General features: G+C 43.1%; 4 protein-coding genes across 4 annotated transcripts; 2 read left to right on the forward strand and 2 right to left on the reverse strand.

The window, feature by feature from the left end:
* On the reverse strand, positions 1–4448 carry H1-1 (H1.1 linker histone, cluster member). The gene has a single exon (XM_089918437.1). The coding sequence runs from the start codon at positions 4252–4254 to the stop codon at positions 3598–3600; it is 657 nt and encodes a 218-aa protein (XP_089774563.1). The 5' UTR covers positions 4255–4448; the 3' UTR covers positions 1–3597.
* A 2339-nt stretch (positions 4449–6787) lies between these two features.
* On the forward strand, positions 6788–7319 carry H3C1 (H3 clustered histone 1). The gene has a single exon (XM_022562296.3). The coding sequence runs from the start codon at positions 6855–6857 to the stop codon at positions 7263–7265; it is 411 nt and encodes a 136-aa protein (XP_022418004.1). The 5' UTR covers positions 6788–6854; the 3' UTR covers positions 7266–7319.
* Positions 7320–7982: 663 nt separating this feature from the next.
* Positions 7983–9217, forward strand: LOC149748150 (histone H4). The gene has a single exon (XM_089918441.1). The coding sequence runs from the start codon at positions 8038–8040 to the stop codon at positions 8347–8349; it is 312 nt and encodes a 103-aa protein (XP_089774567.1). The 5' UTR covers positions 7983–8037; the 3' UTR covers positions 8350–9217.
* On the reverse strand, positions 8682–16430 carry LOC111168533 (histone H4). The gene has a single exon (XM_022562286.3). The coding sequence runs from the start codon at positions 12530–12532 to the stop codon at positions 12221–12223; it is 312 nt and encodes a 103-aa protein (XP_022417994.1). The 5' UTR covers positions 12533–16430; the 3' UTR covers positions 8682–12220.
* Positions 16431–16499: the final 69 nt, after the last annotated feature.

The following is a 16499-nucleotide window of genomic DNA, read 5'->3' on the forward strand; positions in this document are numbered from 1 at the left end:
TTGTAAAAGACCATAAGGAGCATGTTAACCACTGGGTTTCAGACTTCTTTGACTGTAACCCCAATAAGACATGCTTTCTTCTTTATGACCCAGAACGTACACGCATATGCCTAACAACATAAGTGTCTGAAGCCTAAATTCCAGGAAGCCATATTTATCCTTACAATGTGCACACTCTAATATGTTCTAGTCTATTCTATTCCTAACAGGCCATGAAAAACACTATTCTAATCTAACCGTTTTGCTTTTAAATAAGCAAATGGAAGCACAAAGAGGTAGAACAATGATTCAGATTTATGTATGATAAATGATCAGGGCCAGGTCTCCTCTGTCCTTTCCCCTTTCTTTATATTCTTCTCTACCTCAGTCGCCCCCTTGGTGACCTCACCAAGTCTCATGACTTTAAATGCCATCCATAGACCAATGACTCCATCTTAATTCAACTCCATCCTCCCCAAAACTACTCTTGTCAAAACTACTGACCTCCATACTGCTAAACCAAGGAACTATTCTCAGGCTTCTAATCACTTCAGTCTATCATCAACATTTGAACCCAGTTGATTACTCCCTTATCCACTTGGTAATCTCTTGGACTCTGCAAATTTCACAACAGAATTTCTGATTCACCCTCCCCCAACTCCACCACAGCACACTTGCTTCTCTCTTATAGATGACCGTCTTAGGAAAACTCATCTCATTCTTTCAGTCACATTGAGTTTGAGGGCTTAACATCTAAGAAAGCACTGAACAAATTAAAAGAGAAAAACCGTATGATTATATCAATACATGAAGTATGGCAGCCATTTAAATTTTTTTTTAAGTAAAATAGGAATTGAAGGTAACCATTTAAATATAATGGAGATACAAAAAGTTAATAACAGATATTATTATAAAGGACAACACTTAATACCATGCTAATTAAAACCAAGAACTAAAAAGGGATGCCTCCTAAAAATATTATTCAACTTTATTTTGGAAATTCTTAGCAAATGCTATACAAAAAGAAAATTAAATGCTTGGTATTCACATTTAAGGAAAACAAAAATAGTTAAAATTATTTTGCTAATGACTAGGAAAAACTCAAGGGGCTCTTAGTTTAAGGAGTAAAGGAAGTAGAATTATAGAAATCAGTAAGTTTGCTGGATACAACATATCAATACATTTCTTCCTTCCTAGCAGTAAGGCCTAAAAATAGGAAATGAGCATTCCATTCACAATAGAAACAAGGAAATAAATTAATTAGGAATAGAATTGAGAAGGACACGTGACTCATACAGAGAGAACAGTAGAAAAGAATGAGAATACAGAAATAGATCTCATTATATAAGAATTTAATAAATAACAAAAATGATATATTTCAGTTCAGTATGAGAAGTGAATGGATTATTTAACAAATGGTGTTAAAACAACTGGCCATCCATCTGGAAGGATGTAAACTTGGATTCTATCTTAAACTACATAAAACAAATTCTAGATGGATTAGAAACTAAACATTTTTTAAGAAGCAAAAATTTTTAGAAGGAAAGCTAGGAGGTGAATAAATAATGGAGGGGTGGGATTCAGTTTCTAAACCAAGAGTGGAAATCTAGAAGCTATAAAAGATACATTTGTGATTAAAATGTCTAATATTCAAATGTTATATATATCTAATAAATTTTATATAATACATATAAATGGAAAATATACCGTAAACAAAGGAAATATAGAGATAAAAGCCAAGAGGAGAAAACTGTCTGCAACACAGGTGATAAGTATAAGGTTCATTTTTCTATCATATAAAAAACACAATTGGGCAGGAAAAAGACAAAGTGCCTAATGAAAAATTAGCAGAGATATAAATGGAAATTCTCTGAAAAGCTTATTCAAATGGCCAATAAACCTAAAGAAAGGATGCACTGGTGGTCATGGTAATGCAAATCAAAGTGACAATGTGAAATAATTTTACCCCCTTTAGACTGGCAGAAATTAATGAGATCACACCCTGATGGTTGGAATGCAGGAGGGGGAGCCATGTTCAGGCTATGTCAGGGCCTACTGAAATTTAAAATACACTCTAACTAATCTAGCAATTTCAGCTTTGGGATTCTATTGTTTATTGCACTATGCTCAGCAGTTGTAAATAAGAGACGTCAATACTTATCAATATGAAATGGATGGATAAATTATTCTACTCCACATGCAGGACATTAAAAAAAAAGATTTGACTTGAAAGGATTTCTTTTAAGGTTAAGAGAAAAGCAGAGAAGCGTATATATCGCCATTTTGTAAATAATAAAACACTACCAGAAAAAGAAAACAATCATGCATGTTTATGGATAAGTGTTTGTAAAAGACTGAATTCAAAGGAAAACATGAATAGCTACATACCTGTTTGGGGAAGGGGAGTAGGGAAGTGAAGTGACAGTAAGGCAGACATTAAGGGGATGCAAGGAGCCATGCAAAACAATGGGGGGAAAAAGACAAAACATAAAACAATTGACTATTAAAGAATTTGTATGCACATATGTAAAAGTGTTACAACTAATTGAGCTTCGCTAAGTAAAAGTGAGTAAACCTGGCTCAACATATGGTACTTTTTTTTTCTCGGATGTGAAAAAAGACGTTATTAAAATGAATTCCAGAATTAAAGTTTCAAAAGCTTAAAGGGGCAATTCTATGAAAGTGTCCCCGAGTATTTAACGTGGTGCAGCGCACCAGGGTTGAAAACCCTGCAGGCAGAGAAATAAGATCTAGTTAGGCACAGAGTGGGAGTTTCAAATATTATCCAATCAGGGCAGTTCTGTTTCTATAAAGAGAAACCGGGACTAGCTGACAACCTGCAAATGGACCCAGGGTAAGTCGCCGAGCATGAACCATCTGCAAGGTCAGAGCTCGACTGTGATGTCGCTGCAGGAGGCGTGTGAAGCCTACCTGGTAAACTCAAGGACACCAATCTGAGTGCCATGTAAGCCAGAGGATCACCGTCATTCCCAAGGTCAGACAGCTCTTGAGCCACATCTCCTCAAAAGCATTTTTCAGGGCCACCCAATTTTGGAAAAAGCCGATTTAGCAATATTGCCCAAGAACATAATGTCCCCACTTTGGTCTCGCAGAGAACGCCAAGGAAATGTTGAGTTGACAAACGAGCACATAGTACACGGACCCAGCCTCAGCCACAGGTTCAATCGCAGCTACAGGCAGTTACCACTGAGGACGAATGTTTGGGGTGTGGGACTTCAGGATCGGTTCAAAAAGCTCCCCCAGGTATTTCTAACGTACAGGTAGAGATGTAAGCTTCTGGTTAAAATGGGACTAGGGAAATAGATCCTGAGCGTTGAAGTTTAAATCACTTGGGAGACCAAAATCAAAACAAAACAAAAACCCAAAACACTAGCTTCCTCAGGAATCAATTTACAAATCCCACAGCGAGAATTTCATCTCAAAAGAATTCTGACGTGGAGCAAGGACTGGCTTAAACACACTGCATTTGCATGGGGCTAAAATTTATGAAACTTGTAAGACAGGAGAGCTTGTGTACTTAAAGCTCTTTCCCTGAAATAAGTAGGTGGCTCTTAAAAGAGCCGTTGGGTTATTGGAAGCAGCTTCCAATCAGAACTTTTACTTTTTTTTCGGTGCTGCCTTCTTGGGCTTGGCAGCGGTCTTTGGCTTGGTCACCTTTGCTTTGGCCGCTTTGGGTTTCACAGCCTTGGCTTTAGCAGGACTCTTACCTGTTTTCTTAGGCTTTACAACCCTAGACTTCTTAGGACTCTTGGAGGACTTCTTTGTCGCCGCAGGCTTTCTAGCCTTCTTCGGAGTCTTGACACCTTTTTTACCAGCAGCCGCCCCGGTGGCCTTCTTGGGCTTCTTAGAAGAACTTGTTACCTTCGCTTTCACTGCTACCTTTGTGGCGCTGGGCTTGCTATCCACCGAGACTACTTTCTTGTTGAACTTGAAAGAGCCCGAGGCGCCGGTGCCCTTAGTCTGCACCAGAGTGCCTTTGCTCACCAGGCTCCTAAGGCCTAGCTTGATGCGGCTGTTGTTCTTCTCCACGTCGTAGCCGGCGGCCGCCAGCGCCTTCTTGAGCGCAGCCAAGGACACGCCGCTGCGCTCCTTAGAAGAAGAAACGGCCTGCACAATCAGCTCCGAGACTGAAGGACCCGCGGGTTTCTTCTTGGCAGCTGCTGCAGCCTTCGCAGGTTTCTTCGCCTTCCTGCCAGCTGAAGGTTTCTCGGGGGGAGTGGAAGCAGCTGGGACGGGCGGTGCGGTCTCGGACATGACGGAAGCAAAGAAGAACTAAGAAAACTACTAGGACCTGACAAGGCAATAAAACTCGAGCGGCTCGAGCGCGCAGTATTTATAGGGCGAGGCTGCGCTGTGATTGGTGCGCGCTGGCGCCCGCCCCCGGCACCCTAGCGCCCCCTGCGCGCCCCTCCGGGTCTCCGAAGGCCAATGCCGGCCGCTGGGGCCTATAGGCCTTCTTCCCTGCCGCTTGCACTGAGGCACCCAGACAGCACCCTGCCCCCCTCCTCCCCCATCCCCCCCGCTGGTCGCCTAATGGAGACAGAAATACTAGGCAGGAAAGGGTACGGCTCTGCCGCCCATTACCATCAGAGGGTGCTACTTCTCTTTAAAAAAGAAGGGTTTTATCCTAGGGGGAGGTGGGGTGAGAAAGAGCTGTAAAGAAGGCAATCACGTAAGAATCCAAGGAGTTTCACGTGACACCTCGCCTCTAGGAAGCAATGTCAAAAGGACATTTGTTTCTAATCTGCAGTAAATGCAAAACGTTGTGTCTTGAGTGACTGGGGAGGGACAGCAGAAAGCGAGGGGATGTAGGCCTGGTCTGCAGGTTTGGGACAAGTTTTCATCGATGCCATTGCCTTTCCTGGCAGCGCTGAGTGATGTGTGGTAGACCCGAGACGCCGGTGCCCTTGGTCTGAACCAGCGTGCATCTATTTGGGGCAAAGAATAGTAGAAAGCAAAAGAACTGGCTAACACCGCAATTAACAAGCTGCACAGGTGGAAAACAGCACGCAAACAATTTCTGTAATTGCAACTTGCTTCTACAGTTTAATGCACTTAACGAACTTTTGACCCCTTTTCATCCTCACAATATATCCCAAGCTCAAAACCTAGCACAAGAGAAATATCAAGTAAGCACTGGGTGGACTAAACTGTTCCCGGAAAGGCATTGCACGCGGGGAAGTGTGTGGGTGTGGGTGTCGGGGCGAGGGTGGGGGATACGTTGCTTTAGTGTGAAAGCACAGCCCGGGGATAACATTTTAGGGCAGTCTCGCTTTAACTTGTTTTTGGTTGTACAAGCGTCAACAATGTTAAAACGACTTCAGACTGCGAATCAGGCCAACTACTAAGAGAATAAAATGCCCCTCTCACAGCCCCGTTCTGGATGACATCCCCTCACAATTCTGCCCTGGTATCGCCTAGCAGCAGGGAGAATGCAGTGACGAGTCATTCCCGCGCGCGCGACTGCAGTTTTCAAACAAGTCCGCACAGGCCTCAGTAACCGGAGCTTCCCTGGTAGCCCTCAAACAACATAAGAGCTTGTTTCCGGCTTGTGTCCAATAATGTAAGGGTTACATAGAAGGGCACGATTCGTCCAGCTTCTTTACCACCCTTTGTTACTTGCTTTCTTGAGAGTCTGTATTTACAAAATGCATTACGTAATTTCTAAGAATTTGAAAAAGGACACTTGAAACTATGCGTCTTAGAAGGATAGTCATTTATAACACAGGTATACAATCTTTCTCCAAGGTGAAGTTTTCGTAAGTGAAAATTTCTGGAAAGACATAAACTTTTCTTAGAGTAATAAACGTGGCTTCTAATCAAACAAAGCTTTTAAAAGAGAAAATATGCATGCAGAATTTTCTTGTTTAGATAATTTGTACCTCCCGTGTCTAATGGGTTAAACTGCTTCAAATGCAACAGAAACGCTCCATGCAAATGAAGGATGCTAGATCTCCTTTCTTAATGGCTATCCAGTATAATAAACTTAGCCAATGAGAAGGTAGAATCTGGGTTACCGCCTCTTCGTCTAAAAGGTCCTCATTCGGTGTTCTTAAAGTCGACTATTTTACGTGACATATAGGAACAGTCGTTGGCAATATTAAGCTGTCCTCGTTTTGGTCCGTAATCCATTCATAGGCCCTAGTCCCTCGCCTGCGCCTCATAGGTAACTCTGAGACGTTGTGCATGGCGTGATTGTGTGTCCGGCGTTTTACCTGGCTAAATGTATTCTAAACTTTAGAAAACTTAAGTTTCAGGAAGTTCTAAGTGTAAAGTCAGAGCATAAACAACACTTAACAAAGAAGTATCTTGTTACAGGAAATATTTCTGGAAACGCTAGTTTGATTTTACTATGCTTGAATTTACATCTTGTAGGTTTCAAAGAAGTTTCTCAGTTTAAGCGTTACAGAGGGATTTCTTTTTTTGTGAAATGGTTTTGGAAATTTATAATCCGTTATCGGGTTATCGAGCAGGGAATGTAGAATACATTAGGGCAATATTCTCTCACTCTCCCCTCCCCTCCAGAACCTAAATAAATATACAGCACTACAGTACCAATGAAGTTAAGGTCTGTTTTTTCGAAAAGGTAACGCTCAAGGCATTGCATTCTCATGAAAATCGTGGGCGGAAAAGAACAAAAAAACAATTTGAAAAGAGCCGAGGATATAACGTAGTGGCCAACGAAACTGAACGGTTTCTGGAAAGTTTAAATGTAGACCAATCAGAGCTTGTAACGTAATATTTAAACATTTTTCTCGCCCAATCACTTCACCTTAGGTACTATAAATACTTGCAAACTGGTGGGCGATGTTTTTGCGCTAATATTCGGTACGTCTGTGTATCTGTCACTTGTCATGGCTCGCACTAAGCAAACTGCTCGTAAGTCCACTGGCGGCAAAGCGCCTCGCAAGCAGCTGGCCACCAAGGCGGCTCGCAAGAGTGCGCCGGCCACCGGCGGCGTGAAAAAACCCCACCGCTACCGACCCGGCACGGTGGCCTTGCGCGAGATCCGCCGCTACCAAAAGTCCACGGAGCTTCTTATCCGTAAATTACCTTTTCAGCGCCTTGTGCGTGAGATTGCCCAGGACTTCAAGACCGACCTGCGCTTCCAGAGTTCGGCGGTGATGGCACTGCAGGAGGCATGCGAAGCCTATCTGGTAGGGCTTTTCGAGGACACCAATCTGTGTGCCATTCACGCTAAGCGTGTTACCATCATGCCCAAGGACATCCAGTTAGCCCGCCGGATCCGCGGGGAGAGGGCATAATTACAGCTTTTCTCTGAAATTTCAACCAAAGGCTCTTTTCAGAGCCACCCACGTTTTCAAGTAAGGGCTGTAAGGAGCTAACTTTCCAACTCAAGTTCAGTATAACTTTGCATCTGCTTGGGAATGAATAGACATGCATCAACACTTGTCGGATTATGGATAACTTTTGTCTAAATATCCACTGCATATGCGAACACACTGGCCCTTCATAAGTTTATGTAAATAGTACTGTTTTCTCTTACCTTAGTAAAGAGCCAGAGTTTCAGAGGCACGCGAAATGATTGGCATTTGCAGAGCATTTTAAAAACATGGCCTCGTATTTGTTGTGAAACACAGAAATATTATGAGTATAAACATTTTTACGTTTCTAACTTTGATCTTGATATTTTTACGATTATCAAAATTTATTGATAATAAATTTTCGTCTTTTTAAGTATTTCTTCTACTTAGGATATTTGGAATCATGTTTCCTCTTAAGCCTAATTCCTCCAAGTACTGTAGTTAAAACAGTAGCCCAGTCAAGGAAGCAGAGACTATTGGTCAAACTGACCGCTTCCCACCTGCCCCACCCGCCCCGCCCTTCCCGTCCTTCCGCGTGAGTTCCCGGGGCTTGGAGGCGGGATTAAGGGAGGGGACTGTTGGCGTCACACTTCCGGTTTGCGCGCTTTCCATTCTCTCTTTGGGGGAGTTGGGCGGGGGAGAGGTGGTAGGTATATAAGGATCCGCTCTCTCTTTCTTTGTCAGTTGCTGTTGGTTTGCTTCTTTCGAAACCATGTCTGGACGCGGCAAAGGCGGCAAGGGTCTGGGTAAGGGAGGCGCTAAGCGCCACCGCAAGGTTCTGCGCGACAACATCCAGGGCATCACCAAACCCGCCATCCGCCGTCTGGCCCGGCGTGGCGGTGTGAAGCGCATCTCCGGCCTCATCTACGAAGAGACCCGCGGGGTGCTGAAAGTGTTCCTGGAGAACGTGATCCGGGACGCCGTCACCTACACCGAGCACGCCAAGCGCAAGACTGTCACCGCCATGGACGTGGTCTATGCGCTTAAGCGCCAGGGACGCACTCTCTACGGCTTCGGCGGTTAATTAAGCTTTCCGATTTCGCCATCAAGAATTAGCATTTCTCAACCAAAGGCCCTTTTCAGGGCCACCCAACTACTCATAAAAGAAAGCTGTAACCATTAGCCAAGGCACAGGAGTCTGCAGCTCAATGGTGTGGTTAAAATGAAAACTACTGAGTCAGAAAACATTGCGGAGATTAATGTCTATATATCCATGTAACTCCCACTCTCGCCTCCACTCACTGGACACAGGTAGGGGGTAAAGGTGATACTCCAACTTGCTAAAGAAAAGTGGGAAAGAACCAAGTATGGCGAGAAACTTGAATCGGTTTGCAGGAACAAAGAGAAGCACTGCCCAATCAGCAAGCCCCATTCATGGATTTCAACCAATCAGAACTGATGATCTCATGTGGTTCCCCGCGGCGACCCAAATTTGGGGGATGGGAAATCGGGCGAGAAACGCCAAAGCCCTTTAGAAAATTTTTTTAATTTGTGTTTTTACGGGTTATGAAATAGACTCCGACGAGACATCTGAATGGCTCTCAGTCATGTCCTGAGAACAGTACTGAAATTACCGCCTCTAATAGGATGATTTGTCTCGATTAAAAAAATAATCTCTAGGGCTTCCCTGGTGGCGCAGTGGTTGAGAGTCCGCCTGCCGATGCAGGGGCCACGGGTTCGTGCCCCGGTCCGAGAGGATCCCACGTGCCGCGGAGCGGCTGGGCCCGTGAGCCATGGCCGCTGAGCCTGCGCGTCCGGAGCCTGTGCTCCGCAACGGGAGGGGCCGCGGCAGTGAGAGGCCCGCGTGCCGCAGGAAAAAAAAAAAATTCAGACTGCCAGCAAACCCAGGGCATTGAATTCAGGCGAAATTAAAATCTCGTTTACGAAGAAAACGCACTTCCTTCTCTTTCGGTGTCAACACAGCCCTCAGCAGTTAGCTGTACTTTTTTCCTTACTTCACAGAGGAATGGAAATTAGGGTGATGGAAATGTTCTAAAATTAAATAGATTGTAGTGATGGTTGTACAACTAGGTAAATATACTAAAATTCATTGAGTTGTACACTTAAAGTGGGTGAATTTTATGGTATGTAAGTTATATCTCAATAAAGCTGTTTTACATATATGTATATGTATGTGTATATGTATGTGTGTGTGTGTATATATATGTATATATATACATATATATATACACACATATATAATCACCAGGCAGGGTAGCAGGAGATTGTTTGTAGGGTAGGCACTGTTGGTCTGTGAAGAGGTTCTCTTGCTAAAGTTGAAAGTATGGCCTGCTTGGTCTAGTCTGTCATTATAGCCACAGGAGGTTTTAAGCAAGAATGTCCCTAGTCCAATTATATATTCCAGTAGCATACCAGACTTTAGAACTCAGCTGGAGAAAGGATGCGAATTCACTTGAAGTTGGCTAAAAGGAAAACAGCTTATCCTCATCTAAAAAGATATTCACAAATGCCTCTGTCATTGGGTTCCTTTTTGTATCATTTTTATAGAAGGCTGATTTCAGCCTCGGTGTGTTAGTTTCAGTCAATAATTCTCCTAGCTTTTTTGGTCCCATTTCCCACCTGATAACTGTCCTCCAAGATTTTGGGGGGAATGATAAAAGTACAGAGGCTGGCTTAATTTAAACTGTCAATGGGGAGAGTTCAAGGCTGCATTCTAGATGACCAGAGGAGCAAAAATGGGCCTGGTTGGGATAGTGGTCACTTTATGTTTTCCTTAGCTGGTGTCCTGGTGTCTGTCAGGAGATATGTATTGATTTCATGTAATGTGCCTGATAGTGTTGTAGGCATTGGGGTACACCAGTAAGCAAATTAGAATTTCCTGTCCTCCATTCAGAGCATATGTAATGAAGTGTGTGGATAGTTTTCCTGCACTGGAGGGAGGTGTGGTTGCTCCATAGACCAGCTTCTGTTATGGCTGGCCTGTTTTTTTTAGTTCATAAGCCGTGTAGATAGTATCACACTCATTTTAGTCACACCCACTACCTGAGTGAAAAACCTGTGAGCCTTCCTCAGGCCTAACAGTCATGAAGTCCTTGTTCAGAGCAAAGATAATGCTGCCTGATTTGCCACTCCTGCAACATTCCTAAGAGCCAGAGAAAACCTGGCATGCTGACTGATTCAGACAGTGCCAAGTCAAGGAATTGTAGATGGGGGATCAATTATGGCAGCCCTCTGGTGGGCTAGGGGGGTGGGAGAGGGCCTGAACGCTTGTGTAGAAAATTCATGCATGCATTCATTCAACTCTGCTATGAAAGGACACAAGGGAAGACAGCAGTCTATGAAGCAGGAAATGGGTCATCAGACACCAGATCTGTCTGAATCTGTCCAGTGCCTTGATCTTGGACTTCAGTCTCCAGAACTGTGAGAAATGTTTGTTGTTAAAGCACACAGTCTATGGTGTTTTTATTATAGCAGCCTGAACCAAAACGCCATTTTATGGATATAGATAATATTTTATCTGGTCCCTTCTCATGACAATTTACATTGTTTCCACTCTTTTACCATTACAAACAATGTGCTGCATTAAACCATGTTTAAGTTCTTAGTGATCTCATCCAGTCTCACCGTTTGTATGTTGATGAGTCCCAAATTTTTTATCTAGTCCAGACCTCTCACCTGAACTTTAGAATCTCGCTTTCCCAACCAGCTAGTCAGGTGTCAAGAGAGAGACATTAGCAGAGTAACGAGGCAGCAAAGCGTCTTCTAAAGCAGCCATCAGTACACGCTTTTCAAACATTAAATCAAAGATGCTGATTATTGTTAGCTGGTTTATCAATTTGAGGACATACTTTAAAAATCCTTTTATAATAACATAGTCATGTTTGAAAGTTTCATTAAAAAAAATACAGTTTACTGCAGACAGAGGAAAGAGATAAGCTGGAAGGAAGGTGAAGGTGCAAGAGAGCCACTTAACCACAAAGGAGGGAGCTTCTCCCTTACAACCTCAAAGGCCCTGACAGAGGCCTAGGGGTTCAGAACAGACTCCCTTAGTCTAGTAAATGGGAATTTACAAACTCTGCTTAGCTAGAGGCTTAGGGAGGGCCCCAGCCTGAGGATGAAAATCAGCAATACCGAGGCATTTTTAAACCCGAGATCACTGGCTTTACGGGGGGTGACGACACTCAGCATGATGCCTGGCTCAAACTCTAGAGGTACCTGAGGCCAAGGTCTGGGGCGCGACCCAGCGGAGGACGGGGAGGTGCTGGGAATGGAGAGATCATAGAAGGCAGATCTTTCCTGACTTTGCTAAAGGCAAATACACTAGGAACTACCAGCTGGCGTCTTGCTCGCAATGCATTTTAATTGATCCGGCTTCTGACTTCTCGTGAGCGAAGCAGCACCCTCGCAGGTTCTGGCAATTTGTACAAATATTTACTGAACCCTCCCAGGACCAAAAACAAGATCGGCGGCGACTCAGTAATGCCCGCTTCCCAAGAAAGAAACCGCCTCCTCGACGAAACTCCGGCTGGCAGTTGTCGCTCCTTTTACAGACTATGTGAGGTAGGCAGGATCCCTCCCACTAGAAAAAGCCGGGGACGCCGGGCCATAAGTCCTTCATTGAGGTTACCGGGACTTCCAGACCCCTCTCATTAGCTTTCCTTAGTCCAGTGTTAGCCCCACCCACAAGCGAGCCCTTGCAGCCTGATTAGGCAAAGGTACCCCTACTCTTAGCAGGTACCCAAAGACTGGCTGATGAAGACCGGCAGTGAAAGCGAACCGTTTGGCCTGTAGATAAGGCCACGTTAGCCTTAAAACAGAACCACTTTTTTTCCAACAGATATGTTTTGAATACGGAAGTCGCGTACAGCTCTTCCTGAGCGGAGGTGGGCGGCCCTGAAAAGGGCCTTAAAAAAAAAAATGTACAGAATGAGACTTTAGCCGCCGAAGCCGTAGAGAGTGCGTCCCTGGCGCTTGAGCGCGTAGACCACGTCCATGGCGGTGACAGTCTTGCGCTTGGCGTGCTCGGTGTAGGTGACGGCGTCCCGGATCACGTTCTCCAGGAATACCTTCAACACCCCGCGGGTCTCTTCATAGATGAGGCCGGAGATGCGCTTCACACCGCCACGCCGGGCCAGGCGACGGATAGCTGGTTTGGTGATGCCCTGGATGTTGTCGCGCAGAACCTTGCGGTGGCGCTTAGCGCCTCCCTTACCCAGACCCTTGCCGCCTTTGCCGCGTCCAGACATGATTGTCTAAATTATCGCAAACGTATAGGATGCAACAGGTTACTGCTTGGTCAAGAGTAATTATAAGCTAGAGTCGGACCTCGTTGAGAACTGAAAGCGCAGGCGGGAAGAGGCACTGACAGCGCCCCTTTGGCTCCGCCCCTCTCGGCAGTGATCCAATGACTATGTGGGAGAGAGAAGCTAGTAAAGAGGTTCACTTTTAAACTCTGGATTGTTTTGCTCCCTTTGCTCTGCATCTGAGGCTGTTTATTTCTTCGGCTGAGAATTCTAGTGGAGGCTTATACAGTATTTTATGGCAAATACTGTACTTTCTCATTCAGGAGGAAGTGATTGTTAGTTGCTAAGGGTAGCAGAATATGACTCCCCATTCCCCCGCTCCCATATGCTTCCTTGGCAGAAGGAGTATTTTTGAGCTGATTATTTTTTAAAAAGCACCATACACCAAAACATTTCTAAAAACAGAGTAGAATTTACTCTTTTGTGAGGGACATTTACATTTATAAAGGGAATTTTAAATTGTGTCTTTTTCTCTGTACCAGGAAGAGAAGGATGACTAAATCACTAGAGAATCTCATCAATGAGGAGGCACTAGAATTAATTCTGTATAACAACCTTACCCTCGTTGTTCCTTTTCCTGGTAACCTCTCATAACTGGCTCCCACCCACTTCTTAGCTGAAGATGGTATTTAAGGTGGTGGCTTGGGTCAATATTGGGAGTTTACTCAGTTTTTCTAGGTATTTCTCAAGCCTACGTGAGGTATACATGTTATTAAGCTTCTGTTTGCTTTTCTCTTGTTAATCTACCTTTTATACAGCGGTTCTCAGCCAAGAACTTAGAAGGGTAGAAGGAAAGTTATTTTCCCTCCCTCATAGGTATGTTGATTATTTTGAGCTGTAGCAGAACAGCAAATGCAGAGGGAAGATTTCTCTGAACTCCCATTATCTGCCTAAAGACAGACCCTCCAAAAGGAACTCAATTGTCATAAATCCCTTCCCAAGGAGTTTCATTAACTAGGGAAGAGTGACACTTATCTGAGGAAAGGACACTAAAAATTGACACCACACCCAGACAAACCTTGGCACAAACTATTGTCCACAAAAATTAATTGTCAATCTAAGAAAGAAATAGAGGATTTTATTAGAGCCAACCTGAGGATTATAACCTGGGAGACAGTCTTTCAGAAAACTCTGAGGACTGTTCTGCTTGTCAGAGGTCAAAGCACAGTTATATGTTTTTGAGACAAAGAATCATATATCAAAGTTACATATTGAGTCTACATAGTCCAGACCTTCGTGAGTAGTGGGGCATCACAATCCCTTACAGGATTGAGAAAGGAATGTTATCCCCTAAGGAGTTAACCTTGCTGGAACCAGGAGAAAATTGCTCTTTTCAATGAAGCAGGCATTCCTGTGTCTTCTAAGGAAGTCTGGTCAATCTGTAATGTGCACAATGCACACTAAAGAGGGGTAGTGGCCCAAATAAGCAGAGAGAAAATTTTATGTTTAGAAATTTTCTTGTCCTGCCTTAAACATAATTTTATTCTATCCTGTCATACCTCTCCCATCTATTCTTCTAAGGGCCCAATCATCTTTCCTAAAAATTATTTACTCTCCCCTAAGAGGCCTATATACACACCACCCCCCAACCCCTCTTCCCTATTAAGATGGTGTTTAAGTCTGAATTTTAAGCCACCTTGAGGAGTTACTCATTTTTCCCTGGGTATCTCCCACATATACATGAGGGCTTCTGTTTTGTTTTTCTCTTGTTAATCTGTCTTTTATTTCAGGGGTCTCACAGAGGGAAAATTATTTTTCCTTCCCTACAGCTGTGTGACCTTTAACCTTGCCTTTGTTTTCTTTATCTGTAAAACTGGGTAATGATAACACTGATGGAACTCTAGTGAAGATTTAATTTAGCTATTGTAAGCAAAGCATTGGAACAGAGATTGGCCCATGAAGTCCTATATAAATGTGACTTGTTTTCGGTTGGTATTATTTCTTAAAGAATTTTCCTGGACTTGAGATATTGCCCTGAGGTCTCATCTTTACTCCTAACACAGTATCAATCACACAAATATGCATTTACTCATGAGGATTGTTTTTTTTTAAATCACAGCATCTAATAAAGCACAAAGTATCAAAGCATTGTTTTGTTTTTCATACGACATGTTAAACATGGTGGGTCCAAATATGTTCCTTTGGGCCCTCTCCCAAGGTGCACTGACAATCTCAGGCTTCTAGCTTTCCTGCAGCCAAGCCTGGGGTGCTGTTCAAATCTCCATACCAGTTTCCCACTATTGTGTTAAATCTCTTGAAAACACTCATTGAGCAGTAACTCACTTCTACTGGGACAACTGGAAAGGCTACTACTAAATTTTTAAGTCTGAAAGATTTACCCTGACCTTGACTTCCTCCTCCTTTCCTTTGAGAGACTTTATAACAAACCAAAACTCATTCTAGACTCCAACAGCATTAGCTGTAAACTTCAACCTGTGGTGTAACATCACTCTGTGGGCCTGGGTAAGAAAAACCCTTTCTGACTGAAGACCTTGCAGCAGCCATTTAAAAGATACAATCTGTACATTAAACACCCCCTTTTGTCTTCAGCCTGACCTTAGTCACTCCCCTAATATAAAATAATAGATGCTTAATGCAATGATATTAAAATGCTGGCACCATCCCCCTGCTCAAAGTGTTCAGTAAATTTTCTTTCACAAATTTGATTTTCTTCCACGTTTGATTTTAAAATGTCTGAATTTTATTTCTAAACTGAGCAGAATCTATGCAAGTAAGTAATGCCAAGTAAAAAGGAAATTTAGAAGCTAAAGTTTGTCTTTATTTCAAATTTCGAAAAATCCTAGAGTATGACAGAAAATGATACACAGTTCAGGAAAATTAATAGCATTTATATGATGCTATGTGTCCCAAACTTGATGCATATTATTCTAATAACAACCCTACGAAGTGGGTAGTGTTACCCCCATTTTTTCTGATGGTGGAGAAATTGATTTGTCTAAGATGACACATGAAGTAGTAAAGCTGGGATATGAACCCGGGTAAGCTAGCATCCAGATGCTGCCAGCTTGCAGAGTATACCCTAGAAAAATTAACAAGGTTATGAATTGTAAGACTGTGTCAACCTTTTTCCCTAGATACTGCACAGTTGTTCTGTTGAGGGGCTCAAGTAAATGAAGACTTAAAGCCAAATCCATGTTCCTTGGCTGGGAAGGGGAAGGATCAGCCAGTCCCAGCCATTGTCCCCTGCCTATCTGATCCTCAGAGAGCAATGGGCACTTTTACTTTTTAAAAGCTATCCTATCAGGCCCTGTACATAAAACTCTTTTCCCAAGATACATAAAATATTAAAGGAAAAAGTCAAACAGTGTACATAAGAGCCAGCACAGCAATAAACAAGAAAAACCAAGATACCTGGACTTCAGCAGGGGCCAAAAGCTGAGGGGCAAAATCACCTTGGTTTAAGCCAAGGGCATTGGTGCCTCTGACAGACCTCTTATACGGGTAACAAAGATCTGTGCCAGGCAAAGGCTTATACTAGTCTGGAAAAAATAAAATGTTAAAATAAAACAATATACAGAGAGAAATATCTTTGTCATTAAAAAAATACATTATTTTGTAAACCAAAAGTTTTTATTGAAACCCTGAAATGTAAATAAATCCAAGTGAACAACACAACACCCATTACTGTGTATTTTGTGGGTTTTGTTTTAGGTGGGAGTTGGGCAAATTATTTTAGCAAGGTGAATCAATTCTCATCTCAGAGGTAGGCAGACTACTAGGAATAGGGTATGGAAAAAACTGAAGCAAAGCCTTCAGAATTGGTGGCTGTCATGTTTTTCAGCATTCTGTATTTTATAGTTTGTAAAATATAGTGTAAAAGCTACACAATAAAAAGGTTATTTTTCTTCTCACATTTGGTCACTATCCATGTGTCACTTTTCACCCAGTA

This window comes from Delphinapterus leucas, chromosome 10, assembly GCF_059928025.1.
Source record: "Delphinapterus leucas isolate spDelLeu-1000000601 "Yukka" chromosome 10, BTC_Dleu_Yukka2, whole genome shotgun sequence".
Lineage (NCBI taxonomy): Eukaryota > Metazoa > Chordata > Mammalia > Artiodactyla > Monodontidae > Delphinapterus > Delphinapterus leucas.

What these genes read in the sequence shown, in the direction of transcription:
- LOC149748150 (XM_089918441.1), top strand. Translation starts at nt 8,038, where the DNA reads ATGTCTGGACGCGGCAAAGGCGGCAAGGGTCTGGGTAAGGGAGGCGCT.
- H1-1 (XM_089918437.1), bottom strand. Translation starts at nt 4,254, where the DNA reads ATGTCCGAGACCGCACCGCCCGTCCCAGCTGCTTCCACTCCCCCCGAG.
- LOC111168533 (XM_022562286.3), bottom strand. Translation starts at nt 12,532, where the DNA reads ATGTCTGGACGCGGCAAAGGCGGCAAGGGTCTGGGTAAGGGAGGCGCT.
- H3C1 (XM_022562296.3), top strand. Translation starts at nt 6,855, where the DNA reads ATGGCTCGCACTAAGCAAACTGCTCGTAAGTCCACTGGCGGCAAAGCG.